Below are 17,626 nucleotides of genomic sequence, written 5' to 3' on the forward strand. Positions count from 1 at the left end.
ATTACTTTTTAGGACATTAATTTACGCGAAATTTCATAACTCTTCAATACAACAATACAATTTTTCTAGTTTCCAGAAAATTGTTGTATTGAGGTTCGACTGTATCACTGATTGTAGATCATAGTCATTGTAAAAAAAATTCAAACAATAATAATAATTTCAAAGTTTTCTATAAACAGTGTTAAGTAACTGTATAAAATACCTGCCTTCATAAGTAAACTTAAGAGGAAATGATTTACAAATTCAAAATATCTCCTACATCTCTTGCTCACAAAACCCTATAACATAGGACATAAGAAATGCTGAATCACTCTTTGCATCCTAATCATGTTGTTCTGAAATTACAGATGAAATATCCTTCATGACAAAGCACAAATTTTTTATTTTCGTTGTAACTTTATATAAATAATAATCCAGATAACAAACACATATAAAATATACATTTTAAAATATTACTGAAGTATAATAAGACATGCAAGAAAAATATAACATGACGCAGTTTTCATATACCATTCTGTATTACTATCAGTGTTGAGAGATTCTACTCTACATCTATGAATAAAGAAATTTACAAGACTTACAAAATTTGGGATAGTAAATGATTTTTTTCCTTTAATGTTCGACTGACACATTCAAGATATTATTCAAGATATAAGCCTTGTGCTAAGTTTGTGCAAGTTGTGATAACATACAGATACATACAGGTACAAGAAAAAAACTGGTAGATACTCAATGCTATCTAACATTTTCAGAATATAACTGAATAAAAATCCGTAATATAACACACAGCCATTAGTACAATTCTTTTTTGATGTTGCAGAAGTATGTGACTATTAATTCATCTAATTCAACATTCAATGTCAACTCAAAAATATGTCAACACTTACCAAACACAAGGCTATTTTCCACACTATTGTGTAAAACATGCTCTCAGACTGAATTTAACCCTATCCAAAATGGTTGAGAGTTAATACAAATAACAAATATTTGAGTACAATTACACATATAAACACTCAAATGCAACACAGGGTTCAATGTTAAGCGTATTTCAATTATATCATGTATATAAGTAATATAAATTCAATAATTCTGTAGGGAAAAGTGTAATCCACTGCTGGCGAAGTATACAAAAACAAAAAACATTTCAATGACCGAATCTACCTTCGTTTTCAGGTAAACAAGGTGATAAGACCCAATTTTCGAAACGTATCAAATTCTTGTGTACTTCACCAGCAACAGAGAAGTTCAAACTATACCTTTTCTGAATGATTCAGTATCGCTTTTTCCCTCACTCAGGACAGTTCTATTGGCTTATATAAAACTAATTCTAGTTAAAGATAAACATTTAAGGTGTGAAGTTTAAACCTAATTTATTAGGGCATTTGCAATTTAATGGTGTATTATGATGACCATAAAAATGTAGACAATATCTTATGGACAGCCAAAAGAATTCCATACTTTCATATGCGAATATAATTAGATTTTCTAAAACAGAATAATAGAATATTATGTGATTACAAAGGTCAAACAATATTAGGAAGATTAACACTAAAAAAATAAATGCGAACAATGTTTCATCAATTTCCACTCCTTTGCTCCTGCAATGCAAGGAAACAGATTGGGACTAGACTGTATTTGATAAGACTGGTATGCAGCTCAGGATGAAGATGTGGATCAATATTCGGTAGGTACTTGAGACTTTATAGTCCATTAATAAAGGAATAGGTGGACAAAATTCAATGACATGCAGGTTGAATTATCACACTTGAAGAGCACGAGAAAAATGCAAACTTTTCTCTGTGTACTAAAACACTGAAATGAACAACTGACAAGATGAGTTACCAAATTAGCTATTCTTACAGACTAGTATCTGGCTATTATGGGGCACACAATTAAAGATCTAAATACTACACATGCCATGCCAGCCTTTAGGGATACATAATGAATACATATTAATTTAAGACTTTAATTAATAACTGAGCCATAATACTTTTTGTAAATATGATCTATTACTATTTTCACAGTGATTATAAGTGTTTTTATTACACATGAAAAGAATGACTGTACAAATATTCAATGTTCGCATTTTTTTATAATGTTGTGATTAAAGATCACAATATTACTTCAGCTCTTCTTTGTTTATATTTAATAAATGTATTTATAATAAAGATGTCATTTCTCACAAATCTTAGAATTCAACAGTTAGATGCTGTAAACTACTAAAGTTCTCAAAAGCCAAGTAAGTTTTATTTTCTTATAAATAAGTAACATGAAAGGAATGTTATTTCCTCATGTCAAACAAGGTAGCTCCACTTGCATCTAAACAGGTACAACCTAATGATTTTTTTTTTCATTAAATCCTACAACTAATTAGTAAAGTACTTTCTGCTAAACCAACTTTTTTGGAAATCTCTGTTAGTGTCAAGGGGATGCAGCTGTGCACACAATGATTCACGCTGTACCAATAATACCTACCTCTCACTGGTACTGATATTTCCCCAATACACTGCAATTAGTTGAGCATTATTATGGGTAGTCTTAACCTTTTTACACAGGAGGAAATTTTCCATATAAGAAAGACTATTTCATCTTCTCTGTTCAGTGCAACTGCTGAGTTTAAGCGCCCTAGACATGCAATTAGCAGAGCAATACCTACATTAATACTTGAGATACTCTGTAGAATACAATATCTATCTATATGTAGTTGATGATAAATGCTACAATCCTGTATACATATATATATATATATATATATATATATATATATATATATATATAATTACACATTAGTAACAAATATGAAACTAATTTATTTTTGTTTCTCTAACAATAGTGAAGAGTACTGTTTATAAAACCTAATAAGAAGAGTGAAAGATTGTACACACAACTGATGTTGCAAGACTTGATTTGCAAGAAAGTGAGAACTATAAATGATACTCTTATTTCTATCGAAGACCGAAGTATCTTTGTTCTAAAGTACCAATGTCGCATAAGTAATTATGTTCTTCACAAAGGGAAGTCAGACTTCACCAATATTTCAATGTTCCATTTATTGTATACCCTGGAATATGGAACACTGCTTGTAACTTTCCAATTTTTAATTTTATAAAGAAACTCTATACAGTGCATTTCAAAAGTCACGCATATTTCCTGCTACAGTTAAACGTTTTTCGAAAAATGCTTGGACATGTCAAACAGGATATTTTAAAAGACACTTTTTCTTCGGAATAAATATTATATGTCTTTCTTGTGTTAAATTCTATCATACCTGGTTAATATGTTTCCGTCTGTTATTGACCTTCTTCAGAACTGGCTGTTGCGTCTTGATGCCTTTTGTTTTGTTTCCTGTGGGAGTGTGTTTGTGTATTGTAATGTGGAGTCAAAGAGTGTGTGTGTGTGTGTGTGTGTTCTGAAATTGAGTTGTGCGTTGAGAATTTCATTTGGATGTGTTTTGGTGTGTTGGTATATTTCGTATTGTTCCAGTGTGTTTAGTTTCTGGCTTTTTGGTAGGATGTGTAGAATTTCCATGTTTGTGTTGATGTCTCTGTAGGTGTGGTTAGCATTTGTGATGTGTTCTGTATATGTGGAAGTGTTTTGTAATTTTGTTATGGCTGTGATGTGTTCTTTGTAACGTGTTTGAAATGATCTGCCTGTCTGTCCTATGTAGAAGAAGTTGTTGCAGGTGTTACATTTGAGTTTGTATACGTCTGTGTGGTTGTACTTGTTTGTGTGTTGAGATGTTTTTATAGAGTATTATTTGTTCTGTATGCAATGTTGTAATTTAATTTCTTGAATGAGGTTGCAATCTTGTGTGTATTTTTGTTTTCGTATTTTAGATGTATAATCAAGACACTTTTTCATGAAAACAAACTGTTCTTGATATCATTGTTGTGCGAGTTGTCATCGGAAACATTTTTAAACGGCACTCTGTATTTTTCTGTATACCATATCAAAGATTTTATTATTCTCCATGGTTACATAAGCTATCAATTGTTTCATACAACAAACGTTGCTATGGTAACAAAATAAATAGTTGGATTTCCTGGTGTTACGGAAGCAGTTTATTCGTAGAAATTAACAGAAAATAACGATGTTATCAAGTAAAAGTGAGAGAATTGAGATTTTAATGATGACTGGATATGGTGACAGGAAATTTACACAAGATGAAGTATGTGCACTTTTCAATGAAATACATACAGATCGACCTCCTATTTATCAATCTACTGTGAGCAAAATGCAGAACAAATTCAATGAAAATGGACATGTGAGAGATGTCCAAAGATCAGCTACTGAAGAATTGGAGCTAGATATTTTGATCTACATTTGATGTGCCGAGAACAACCATCTGGAGACTGCTGTGTTGTAATAAATATCATCCTTATAATGTACAGCCCTTGTAGGAGCTAATGGAAGATGAAGATGGAAGATTGCAGTTCTCTGAGGCAATGACCAACCTCTGCGATAGAGATCTCAATTTCATATCAAGCTTGTTTCTCTGATGAATCTAAAGTACATAATGTTTGAATGGAGAAGAGAAGAGACAAAATTGCAGGTACTGGTCAGAAACTAACCCACGCTGGATGGTAGAAACTCACACGCAATTTCCCCAGAAGATAAATGTATGGGCTGGAATTCTAGGATGGAGAATTGTGGGCCCCTACTTTTTTTATGATACCCTTAGGGACCGGTATTTAGAATTTTTGGGTGAAGAGTTAATACCAGCTCTTGCCGTTCTTCACTCAAACCTCCAGGATCCAGACTTACCTAATGATTCCATCTGGTGTCAGCAAGATGGGGCTCCTCCTCATTATGCTGCTCCTGTACGGCAATATCTGAATGAAGTGTTTCCTAATAGCTGGGTCGGAAGAAGAAGATTTGTAGAGTGATCTGCAAGATTGCCAGATCTTTCTCCTTTTCATTACTTTCTATGGGGTTATTTGAAAGGTAAGATATTTGCTACGAAGCCTGCTATATTGAGGAGTTGAAAAGAAGAATATCAGTGGAGTTTAGAGAAATACCATCAGCAGTCAATGAAAATGTTAAATAGGAATTTGTTCTGCGTCTTTCACATTGCCAGATTGTAAATGAACAACATTTTTAACATTTGCTTCTGTAACACGTTTATTTTAACTATTTATTTTGTTACTATAGTAACGTTTGTTGTATAAAACAATTGATAGCTTGTGTAACCATGGAAAATAACAAAATCTTTCAGATTGTGTACAGAAAAATACAAGGTTTGTTTTTGTGAAAAAGTGTCTTTTAAAATATACTGTTTGACATGCCCAAGCGTTTTTCGAAAAACATTTCCATATAGCTGTAGCAGAAAATATGCGTGACTTTCGAAACACACTGCATACACAAGTTATAGGGGTTGTAAAAAGGAATATTTTGAACCTGTTTTCAAAAACTATGTTTTTTATTTATAAAGCATGTACCTGCCAAATAGTCTTTTGTAAATGGCACCATGTACTTATTTTACCATTTTTGGATTCTTCAAGTCTCCAAACATACAAAATACAAAAACCTTTTATCTTTCATAAATTAAAATACGAACAACACATCAATGGCTTAGAAAATGGATATGCATCATTGAAATTTAACTACAACAATAATACAAGGCATAGAATTTAAAGAAAGAAAAGCCATTAAAAACAATTTAACAATGTTCTAATTGTGTCACATGTTATATCGTTCAAGGAGTTTAAAATAATCAGCACTGATGCCAAGCAATGCATAAGTCTGTCTTGAAAAAGTTCAATGTTTTTCAGCAGTACTGTTTGGTTAATCTTTTCTCATTCTTAACTCTTCTAGGTTCATGACCAGTCTCGGTAGATCCTACAACTCAAATAGAAGAAATGAATGAGTTGAGATCAGGGGAACTTGGGGGCCATTCAATACTTCCATTTCTGCCTATCCATTATCCTGGAAATTCTTGGTTCAAGTAATTCACCATCTCCCTTCCATAATGTGCAGTGGCACCATCTTGCAGGAATAAGATATCATCTTGAATTCCTCTTTGTTCCTCAGGGAATAAAGTATCACAAGATGGAACTATTTTATTCTCCAGAAGGTTTATTTGAATTTAAATTCCCGTCTATGAAAAATGGACCTATAATTCTGCTGTCAATTACATCAACCCACAGAGTTACTTTTAGTGAGCAATGTGTAAGGTGTTCTATCATCCAATGTGAATCCTCTGGAGCCCAGTAATGACGATTTACAGTACCATGTAGATAGGAAGTAGCTTTGTTAGTAAGTACGATTTTATTCACAAGGTCAGAGTTCTGGCTGATCATGTCACTGTGAGTTTCACGAAACTGAATTCTTCTATCGAAGTCATCTTCACTGATTTCTTGCAGCAGGTGTATCTTGTATGAGGGCCTCTTAACTATGTGGGTATTCTTCTACAGCTAATAAAATATCGAAGCTTTTTCATCACCAGTAACTTGTTTTCATCTTCCGACTTTTCCTTAATTTTAACACTTCCAATTTCATTGAACTTCTTAAAAATTTTTGATGCTGTACAGTAAGTGTACCGCTTTACAGAAGCCTGGGGGGGGAATCTGCTGTCATACTCAAAGTCCCCTTCAGAAGACTTCAGTTGATTCCGTGAGAGCTTAGGTTTACAGGTGAACGAATTTCTTATGCACAACTCCACTCTATTTTTCCTTCGTCTTGTTTGTTTGTTGCTTTTTCTGTTTATTTATACATCAAGTATTATAATAATCTATAACAAAGATACATTCAAGGCGTAAATTAAGTACAAAATGAACATCCTTTCCCTAGTCGTGTGAATCAGGCACTGCCCAAAGTGGACTTAAGACAAGTTCACGCTACAGGAGATCGGTCAATTTTGTGTCTAAGGTTGTACACATACATTGGGAATATAAATTTGACGCAATGATTTATAAATTGTAAAATATATATATAAATTTGTATGTTCTGACACCTGATGAATCCAAAAATGGAAGAGAGAAAAAAAAATCAAGTGTGCTGTGTTATTTAAAAATAATTCTTTATAAATGAAAAACGTAAGTTTTTCAAAATAGGTTCAAAATATTCCTCTTCTCACCCTATACATATACTTTTGTATATAAAATTTCTTTATAAAATTAAAACTAGAAGAACTACAAACAGTGTTCCATACTTTTAACTTACCTTCCATATAAATTATGCAATAAAATATAAAAATGAGCACATATAGAGAACACTATGTTTGCCACCACGTTCTTACTCTATGTACACAGAAACTAATACAGCATGCAAAGTACCTCTAAATGGCTTTCCACAGTTTCATACAATCGAGAGAGGAAGATTACACTTACCTCTTCGTCCCTGATATCCTTCAAGGTATACGATACAACTGTGATGCCCATATTCACCAGATCAGATGATGCAACCTCGAACACCTGCTTGCTGAATTTTTTACGGTCTTTGTAGATTTCCTAAAGACGCAACAAACATTGGAACTATATGCACTTTTAACCTTTCATTATACTCATATAGGCCATACATGTGGCTTTTACACATTGTCCAGTCTGCTGATAACTTCTCATCAAAGGAACAAGAGTTCAAAACAGGGCAGGTCCTGTGAGATTTGTGGTGGTCTTGCTTTCTTGGAATCTCCCACCTTTAATTCCATTCTTGCCGTTATCATAATTTCAGTAAACAGAAGAAAAGTTTTGGATTTTCCACCATTTATTTTAAAAGTACTTAGATTCCTGTGGAAATTTCACGAACTTCATTATGTGTCTAAGCTTCTATGGATAGTTCCGAAATGTTGAAAATATTAAGTCCCTACACATGGTGAAAACTCCAAAACTTTAATCGTCGTGACAGCATAAACTCTCATATCATTTTGTCAGTGAGTTTTGAGTTACCTCTATAGTACAAAAAATCTTTCGAATTACCAATCTCTTCAATTTCTTCAAAGGACTTCACAATTAAACACAATATTTTTCACTGTTTGTGTAGACAGCAAAAATGTTTTAAAAATAGCTTTTTATAGCATTATTTGAAGATATAGCAAGTAAGATATAATTATATAAATGGTACTGGACATAACTGATCAGTTAAATAACTATAGTTTCAATGGTGTCAGAAAAAAAAACAAACAAAAACCATGAAAATGTAAATAAAATGTGCACAGTTATACATAAAGGAGACCCATTTTGCTATGACAGTGTAACCACAGTCTAGTATATACAGTCACGAAGCTTGAGTTTTGAGGGTACTAGGAACAATAGACTGTGCAGATGCTATTTAGCATTGTCTTTAATAAGGCGATAGTAGCGATCCTAGTGGTTAGCAACTATCTATGGATGCATATTTACTATGTATTGAGCTTTGTGACTGTATAACCACAGTCTAGCATATACAGTCACGAAGCTTGGGATGATTTTTTCCATTTCTTGCGATAGTTGCTAGCCGCTTGGAGCGCTGTGAGTACTAGGAACAATAGACTGTGCCACTGCCATCGTGATCTAATACAGGCCATAAGGCAGACTATGTGATTCGCTTAACCTGATCACGAAGGGCGGCGTTTCAACCATATAAATTAGTTGCAATGCATAAAGAGTAATACATATTTCTCTAAAATGTAATGTAATTGCATTAATAAAATTTAAAACAATGATTATGAGACACTTCAGACATAATTCACTTGCGAGTTAAGGTGTAATATAATTTTTGTGTGAAAATTACGTTGTTCGTATGTGTAATACCTGCCTTTATTTCGATTAAATATTGCGAAGTTCTTGTACATTCATTTATGCAGGATTCAATAATTTTCAATTGCACTGCACGGATATTTAGATATGTTGAAATTATAGGTTATGTTTACTGTACGCGTTGCCCCTTTCTGTCTAATTTTAGTGGTATCCAATGCCGTACCATTACATATGCATGTTATGTCACATGGAAATTACAGGTTATGTTTACTATATTTAACTTAATATTCCAATATTCGCAATTATATATTATAATTAAGCATAATGTCATGTATGATACCCCTTACATTCAATTTGTCTGTATTTTAATACTACAATTGAGTACTGAATTATTGTATTTATCTACTTCCTAAGAGACGAAGTAACACTAATGTACATATACTAATTTCATAGGAGTGGTATGGTAAATTTTCTGTCTACAATTAAGGAAGGTAGATGTGCTAAATTAAAATCACAATATAAACTCTTTTTTATTAAACCTCAAAATAACTTCCATTCTAAACTTAAAATGTTGATTTCAAAGGCATATTGGTTCTGTTAAGTTCAATGTTAATTGAAAAAAAGAGTTCTATTCAGTCAATACTTAACATTATATGTTAAGTATTGACTGAATAGAACTCTTTTTTTCAATTAAAATGTTGATGCGAACAGATTATGTTAACATGTAAAATTCTCTTCACATTAAAATAACACAGTTTTGTAATTATTTCTGCAACATATTATGCAACAAGAAGTAAACGGAACTTATGGACACATTAGACTAAATAAAACTTAGCAATGATACGCAATAAAGTTATAATATAATATTTCACCGAGCTCCATACAATGAAATAGAAAACCTGAACACACATTACGGCCTGGTCTAGATCGAAAAGGCATTGACTGTGCCGTATTTCACATTGTTGTGAAAACTTGTGTAAACTGTGAAATGTTTGTTATCAGTTGTAATAACTGTAAATGGCTAAAATACAATAATTTGAATTATAATATGGGACAAGGCGACGTTTGTAGTACTATAAATTATAAGAAAAAGAGGTCAGAGTTAACCTTCTTCCGAAAGATCCAGGAAGGTGAGTTTATAAAATATAATACATACTTTATGAAAATAATATATAAACCTTATGTATTTTATATTTCAATAGTGGAAGGAAGGTGTTAATTTTTTCAAAAGAACACAATATCGAAAGTACAATACATTTTATCGTCTGCTAGGGAAAGTGTTTGTGATGAGGGGATAGTTGCGATCCTGGTGGTTAGCAACTATTTATGGATGCATATTTATAAAGTATTAAGCTTCGTGACTGTATATACTAGACTGTGGTATAACACTGAATGAACGTTCCTATTTAAATTCAATAATAACCAGCAATTACTTTAATTTAAAAATCAGCAATCGAAATATTACAAACAGTTGGTGCCTCCCTTCACCCCTGCCTGGGAACAATATATCCAGTCCATGTCCATGTCAGAGAGTATGAGTTACACTCTCTGGTCCATGTGCTCTATAGCAGACGAAAGCAAAATGAAAAAGGAGCAAAAGTCATGCTTCTTATTTTTATTGCGTTTATTGCAATTGAGGTATTTTCAAGCCTTTAGTCGGCCTGAGTGGTGCAGTCGTTAGGGTGCTGCCCTTCTGTGCCTGAGGTTGCGAGTTTGATCCCGATCCAGGTCGATGGCATTTAAGTGTGCTTAAATGTGACAGGCTCATGTCAGTAGATTTACTGGTATGTAAAAGAACTCCTGCGGGACAAAATTCTGGCACACCGGCAACGCTGATATAACCTCGTCAGTTGCGAGCATTGTTATATAAAACATAATTTTTTTATGCCTCCAGGTTTCATTAATGGTCCCATGTGTAGATTATGTCCTAAACTATTGTAAATAGAGGTATGGATGTGCAAATATTTTAGCAACAACTTGCTGGCTCATGAAAATATGTAGAAGATTCAACCAATTTAAGAAAGTTTATACTTGCAATGGACAGGTTATTTAATCCCTTAATATGGGGAGCACAGTGGATAAAACAAACAGAACCAAAAGCTGTGAAGACCATTTTAAGTCGTCCTGAAGGAAAGGAAGAACAGCACATAATTTTTAAAAACTGTACATTTTGTTTCTACTAAACAAGATATAAAAATTTAATTCTGTAAGTGCATAATGTCTATTTCATTTCTTCACAAACATTTCAGTCTCTGGTTTTAACAATGTAAACCTACATAGTTTTGTAAGGATAATATATTCTCATCTTAGATTTTTCGTGATTTTGATTTTCAAAATTATTTTTTTTTTCCTGTTCTTTTTAAATGTCAGCTGAATGACCTACAGCAGAGCCTATGTATATGATCATCTATCCTGCCATCTCATTGTAACTTACCTAAAACTTAGAACATTAACCTGTGAAGAAAACAAGATCTTTGGATACGCATTTTTCTTTACTTGGTTATTTAACGACGCTGTATCAACTACTGCATTATTTAGTGTCGATGAAATTGGTGATAGCAAGATTATATTTGGCGAGATGAGGTCGAGAATTCGTCACAGATTACCTGACATTTCTCTTATGGTTGGGGAAAACCTTGGAAAAAACTCAACCAGATAATCGAACTCACGCCCGAGTGCAACTCCAGATCAGCATACAAACGTCCTACTGCCTGAATTATGCCAGTGACTGGTTAGGCATAACTGAAATTTACTTGAAGAGGTAAGTGAGAAGATCAGATGACCATAATGCTTTTCACTGTCCATTATACTCAGTCAACTTTGTTCTTGACACTGAATTTAACACAAACAAGTCTTAATTTAATATATGTGCTCATGTCTTACCAACCTCAACAGTCATGCTGCCCATGATTGCTCGCTGATGACCTTCCAATGTGACCAAAGCAATGTGTTGGATCTCATGCTCCTGTTTCCCGAGGAACTGCTCACAAGCTGCTAGCAGCATCTCTTCATTCTGACCCTGGATCTTCACCTGACACAGACACAAAAGTGTAGAGCTATATACAGTACCAGATAAAAGTAATGGGCCAACTCTTGGAGGTCGTTTCATAGCACAATTCACACAATAACATTCGTGAGCAGATAAACATGCCAGTCAGAAGAGTAGCCTTTCATCTCGTCTCAGTAGCTCAGATGACTCAACTGAGCAGGTTCGAACCTCGTCCCAGTGAGGTTCTGCCATGGATAATGTTAAAATGGAGTTTTATAGTCTTGGGATCGATGTTTCAGTTTAACAGAAAGTTAAACAACTACTGCCCACTCCTATGGATTATTATTATTAAGCTTGCTTTTTTTTTTACAAAGGGTAGAGGTAGAAAATTCAGCTACATATTTTGCCACTTTTGGATATATATTTATTTTCGGGTTTACAGGCGCAGATTACACGGAGTTATTACATGTCTGGCGAGAACAAAGTGGTTTTTCTGGAAGAAAAGGACAAGTTCTTGATTTTCTTGACGACATACTGAAGACCCTTGATTTAATTAACTGCACTAATGATATTATGTCATTGTAAGAAATATTAATGACATTTATATATAGAGTTTAAAAAAAATGGACTGAAAGTTTTAGCTAAGAACAATCACTGGTTAATAGGAATAGGAAAAAGAATTGGCTGGATCACTGGTAAAGAAGAAACTGCCTACTGAAGAATGCACTGGAAGGAATGGTGAATGAAAGAAGTTTGGGGCAGAAGAAGATATCAGATGATAGACAACATTAAGATATATGGATCATATATGGAGACTAAAAGGAAGTGTAGGAAAGATTGAAGAATGCTGGGTTTGCAGTGAAAGACTTACCTTGGGTAGAACATTATGAATGAATGAATGAATGAATGAATCAGTAGTTGAATTGTACTGTATGACTTTCCCAGAAAATATGTTAATGCAATCAGACTTGTGAAACACCAGTATGTTGTTCCAGCATAGGAAACTGTTTGTGGAGAGCAGCAAGAAATCTAAAGTGGAAGCATTATGGAGCTTTAGGGAACTTCTTTTTATAATTGTTGTGTTTATCTTTATTTTGAAATGCTAGCAGCATCTCTATAAAACTCCATTTTAACATAATTCAGAAAATTCACTTGGATGAGGCTCGAACTTGCTCCCCTACACATGACATGCAGATGTTCGAGCCATCTGAACTACTGAGGTGAGATGGAAGGTTTCACTTCTGCACGGATATCAATATCCTCATAAAGGTCCAAATAATAAATAAATAAATAAATTTCGATTTTACAGCACGATTATTTACAGCAAATCCCTTTTCTCGTATCTTTTCAAGTCTTTTCAGAACAGGTTACAATACTCGAAAAAGAACAAACTTCAATAACTGTGTTAAGAGATACCTTGTGTATCTCTGCTCTAGGTCTTTGACCATGTGCAGTGCCATGTATGTGGGACTTCAAATATTCAAGCAGCCCATTACTTTTTTTCTGGTACTGTACATTTTTCAGTGTCTTAAGGTTAAGATATCTATTATCAGGCAATGAGAACATGAGGCTGAGGGCTGGTGACTGTCTTTCAGGAAATCGTTCATTCAGAAGATCTGGATCTGGCAGAAAAAAAAGACTTCAGCCCTAGATGATCGATTTCTTGTCAACTAGATCTTAAGGAATCACTATACTACTATGGCAGTTAAACCTCGAATAACGACTATAGCATGTGAGGAGTGTTAATGACAGCAAGAGACTCTTTGTTGATGTCTTCGAAAAAAAATGGCCTACAATCACTATAATCTGCTACAGCAGGTGTCAGCAAACATTTTTCCCAATGGGCCAAATAGTAACTATTTTAGTTTCTTTGGGCCAAGAGGCAAACTCGAAGGTATTAAGTCGGCATATAGCAGAAGAGATTAAGACCTGGCGTATGACGTCAGGATAGGCAATTTTTAATTGTATTGTTTTTTATTCTCCTCTAGCCAATCTTGCACATGTTGTGCGACAGATCTAATCTCTCCAGTTGCACTTAAATAACCACAAAAAGTAATTTTCACAAATTTATTGAACGAGAAATTTAATAATAATAACAACAACAACAATAATGAGAAGTAAACAATTGTTGAAATATAGGTCTACTAATGAGAATAAAATTGCTTTTTTTTTAAATAGTATTTCACCAAACTGAGGTTCAAATTAAGTATACCCTACCATCAAAATTGGCTGCAAATGATCATCTGTTAATACTGATTTATATTTAGAATTTACATACTTCATCTTTGAAAATGTCTTTTCACACAGGTAGGTGCTGCCAAATACTGATATAAATCCCTGAGCATATGGTTTTAACTGATCATTTGGAAGACATTGACAAATTCTGTTAGATTCTTCTCACGGAAGTTGGCTTTTAGCATGTCATCACACTGCAGATTAATTGCTTCCAGTTAAAGGATAGGTGGATGCTCCTCACTATACAGTGAAATGGATTTTGAAAAATGGAAATGCCTTTTACATTTGCACCAAGATCAGAAAATGTATCTGCTGCAAATTTGTGCGGGAATGTAGATTTCAGTTCTTGTAATTTTTGACAGCATGGAAATGAACAAACCATCCTGACGTGATTTGTGACTCAATGTTAGTTGTCGAAATGACTTTAACACAGTATAGGTTTCACATACTTGGTGGTCCAAAAAAACGGGCGATTTTGAATTCTTGATATTTATTACTGATAAATCTCAGCAAGTGGTACTTACAATTAATATTAAGTACTTAACATACAATTTGCTTTGTTGCAAAAAAAAAAAAATTCTCAAGTTTTGAATACCATGTTCCTAAGATGGCCTACATTTAGCTCTACACATTTTTTGATTCTCGATTGTAGAGAGGCTATCACACAGCACGACATTTGCACAAAGATTCGAAACACTTTAACATGAATTCTTTCTTTCAGTTGTTCGATATCTTGTGGTGGAGGACGACTGAAGACTTTAATCTTTAAATACCCCCATAAGAAGAAATCGCAACTTGTTAGGTCTGACGACCTTGCTGGCCATGGATATCTTCGTATCTTGAAATGATGTGATTTGGGAACATATGTCTCAGGCATCTCATTGATTCTCCAGCAGTCTCGCTCCATCTTGCTAGAACCAAGTGTCCCTGTTGATGACGATATGGTACACCATACATTGACCTTGGCACTGTCTAATGGTTCCTGGTGTAATTCACAGGGGTTATTTCTGGCCCAGTATCAAAAATTTTGTATGTTAACATATCCTGATAGATGAAAATTTGCTTCATTGCTCATTATCAGGTTATGGACGATGTTCTCATTATCATTCATGAGCTGTATAAATCACTGGCGAAAGTCCATATGACGTACTGTTTCATCTTCCTATAATGCTTGAACCATTTGGATTTTGTATGGATGAAACTAAGTCTTTATCCAATATTCAGCACAGACTAGGACGTGATATTCCAAAAGAAATACAGTGATGTTGAGAAGAACAATTAGGGCTTTGCTCAAATGCGGTTCTTATAGTAACAACATTCTCTGGTGTTTGCATACATCTTATTCTCCCTGTAGACTTCTTCTTTAGAACAGAACCTGTCTCTTCGAAATTTTTCAGCCACATTTTTATTGCATGCACAGATGGTATTGGATCATTATGACCGATATTGTAATTTTGTTGAAACAAATGCTGTACAGCAATGAAACTATCACCACTTTTGTCATAAGCTTTTATGGCAAGTGCACGTTGCTGCACACCACTCCAATTTTCCATCCTATCTTTACTTTGATTAAAAACAACAGTGATAACTTTAAAATATTGGAAGTTTGTTTATGTTACATTGTTGCTAGCTATGCCAACATTAAATCAGACCACATTCTTTGTTAAGGGTTAAATGGTATACATTCCGAAACACAACAAATATGTTTGCAGTCTAACCCAACTCAGCTTAGGCGAAATAAGAAGAGGTTTAAAATTGTCTGTTTTTTTTGGTCCACCTTGTGTAAACACTGTTTTGCCTTGCAGTTTTAAGTTAAAACCATTAAGAGATTCCAAGATATCAGCAGCAAATGCTAATTTCCAAAGTCATTCAGTGTTCGATAATAGTGGTAGAATTAGCAGATGGTGATTTTTCTCCATGAGAAACATTTTAATCTCTGCTTTGAGTTAAAAAAATCGTAATATAACTTTACTGCTGCTGATCCATTGAACTGCTGTATGATAGGGTAAGTCAGGATATTCGGCTTACATTTCTGACAAAAAAAATCACGGAACTATGATAGTTAAGTCCACAAGAGTGAATGAAATTCACAGTTGACAAAACTGGTTCCAAAACACATGATAGATTCTGATATTTCCCCACAAAATACTTGTTGGTGTATAATATACAGTGAATAACCAAACGCTTTGAACACCTGCATTTTCACAAGCTAGATGCAATTTGTGACTGTGAGACACGTCTTTGTCAAGAAAATTATCCGCATTTCATAAGGAAATATAAAATTTACAGGAGCTGTTCGATATCATATTAATATTGCGTGAATACAGAGTGCAGAGTGCAGAATACAGAGTTTTGCAGAGTGTACAGATATGAATAATTCGTAAAAATTCTGAAAGATACAAATTTTCGACAAAACCATAGGATTATTCAAAGCAAATGTTTAAAATTACTCAATTGAAAGATGGTAATTGTGTATTGTGCTAGTAGATACTCGATAACTGAGACTTGTTTCACAGAAGTATGGACTAATAATTTATGGGTATACTCTATTGTAACTATTTCGTATTAAAATGTTTCACAAAAGAAGAGACTACATTTGTATTTTATAATCTCATACTTACAAGTATTAATGAAGGCCTATTAATTAATAACTATTAGTCCAATATTTATTATGTAGTTGTCTACAGAAGGCCATGGTTTGATCAATGTGTGCTCTTTCATTTCAAACGTTTATTATGTGATTAATATCCTTAACTGGATTAATTCTTGATTATCCGAAGACTTTCTTATTTCGTTTCTTCATGTGTATATTAGGAAAGTTTTTCATCATGTGAATCTTCAAGAAATTCAGTGTGTTTTCTAGTGACTTTATAGGCTTGTTGATTTTACATAGCAACAGTGCTTACAAACATTAATTCGTTTTATTTAGTTTTTGTGTAGTTTATTTACGCGTTTTAGTTTAATTTATCAGTGATGTCAACCAACATCCCTCTGTCTACTCCATTTGATTTTACTAACACTTCTTCTGTCACTTGTACTTTATGTGATAAATCTTTTACTCATCGAGGCATCAATACCCACATTTCGAGATGTCACACATCAGAAGATTCTTCGCTGAATATTACCCCAGCAGCAGCAGCAGCAGCAGCAGCAGCAGAAAATCCTTACGATATTTCTACACATATTAGTGCTACTAATCAACCTGATGATAATGATTCATCATTACGACAAAATAAAATTGGATGTATTTATTGCAAAAAGTTGTATGATAAAAGGGGTATTCATAAGCACATGAAAGTGGCTCATGGTATACGGTCAACTGCACTTAACATCTGTCCTCATTGTAATAAATTTTTCAAAGGTGTTAAGCAGCATATTGCTAAAGCTCATCCAGAAGAATTTCGTACTAACCTATGTTCTAGTTATAATTCTAATAATCAGAATGTTTCCCTTGATATACCGGAGATACCGCTCCCTAATCTCGAGAGTGAGAATGTTTCAGACAAAAATGATGTTCATGGGTTTCAACAAAATTTGGATGAGTGGATTCAAATTTTTCAGAGTAATATGGACGAGGAAAACTTTCAAAAATATACGGAAGATTTCAAAGATTTTCTTGGTACTGCTCATCATTTTCTCCCAGGTCCCAAACACCCCGCCACGCGGTATTATCTAGCACGCAGACGTGGTGACTTCAAAAATAATAATAGACACTATACTGAAACCACAA

At 33.8% G+C, this 17,626-nt stretch overlaps 1 protein-coding gene across 2 annotated transcripts in view; it reads right to left on the bottom strand.

Annotated features, from left to right (window-relative positions):
• Window positions 1-17,626, bottom strand: part of Flo1 (flotillin-1) — a 91,179-nt gene that overhangs the window by 42,354 nt on the left and 31,199 nt on the right. For both annotated transcript variants that reach the window (XM_069838072.1, XM_069838071.1), the window contains exons 4-5: window positions 11,560-11,703; window positions 7,329-7,448 (exon numbers count right to left, since the gene is read on the bottom strand). In XM_069838072.1, the coding sequence (XP_069694173.1) occupies window positions 7,329-7,448; window positions 11,560-11,703 (264 nt within the window). The remainder of the gene's footprint in view (window positions 1-7,328; window positions 7,449-11,559; window positions 11,704-17,626) is intronic.

Source organism: Periplaneta americana, chromosome 10 (assembly GCF_040183065.1).
Source record: "Periplaneta americana isolate PAMFEO1 chromosome 10, P.americana_PAMFEO1_priV1, whole genome shotgun sequence".
Classification (NCBI taxonomy): Eukaryota; Metazoa; Arthropoda; class Insecta; order Blattodea; family Blattidae; genus Periplaneta; species Periplaneta americana.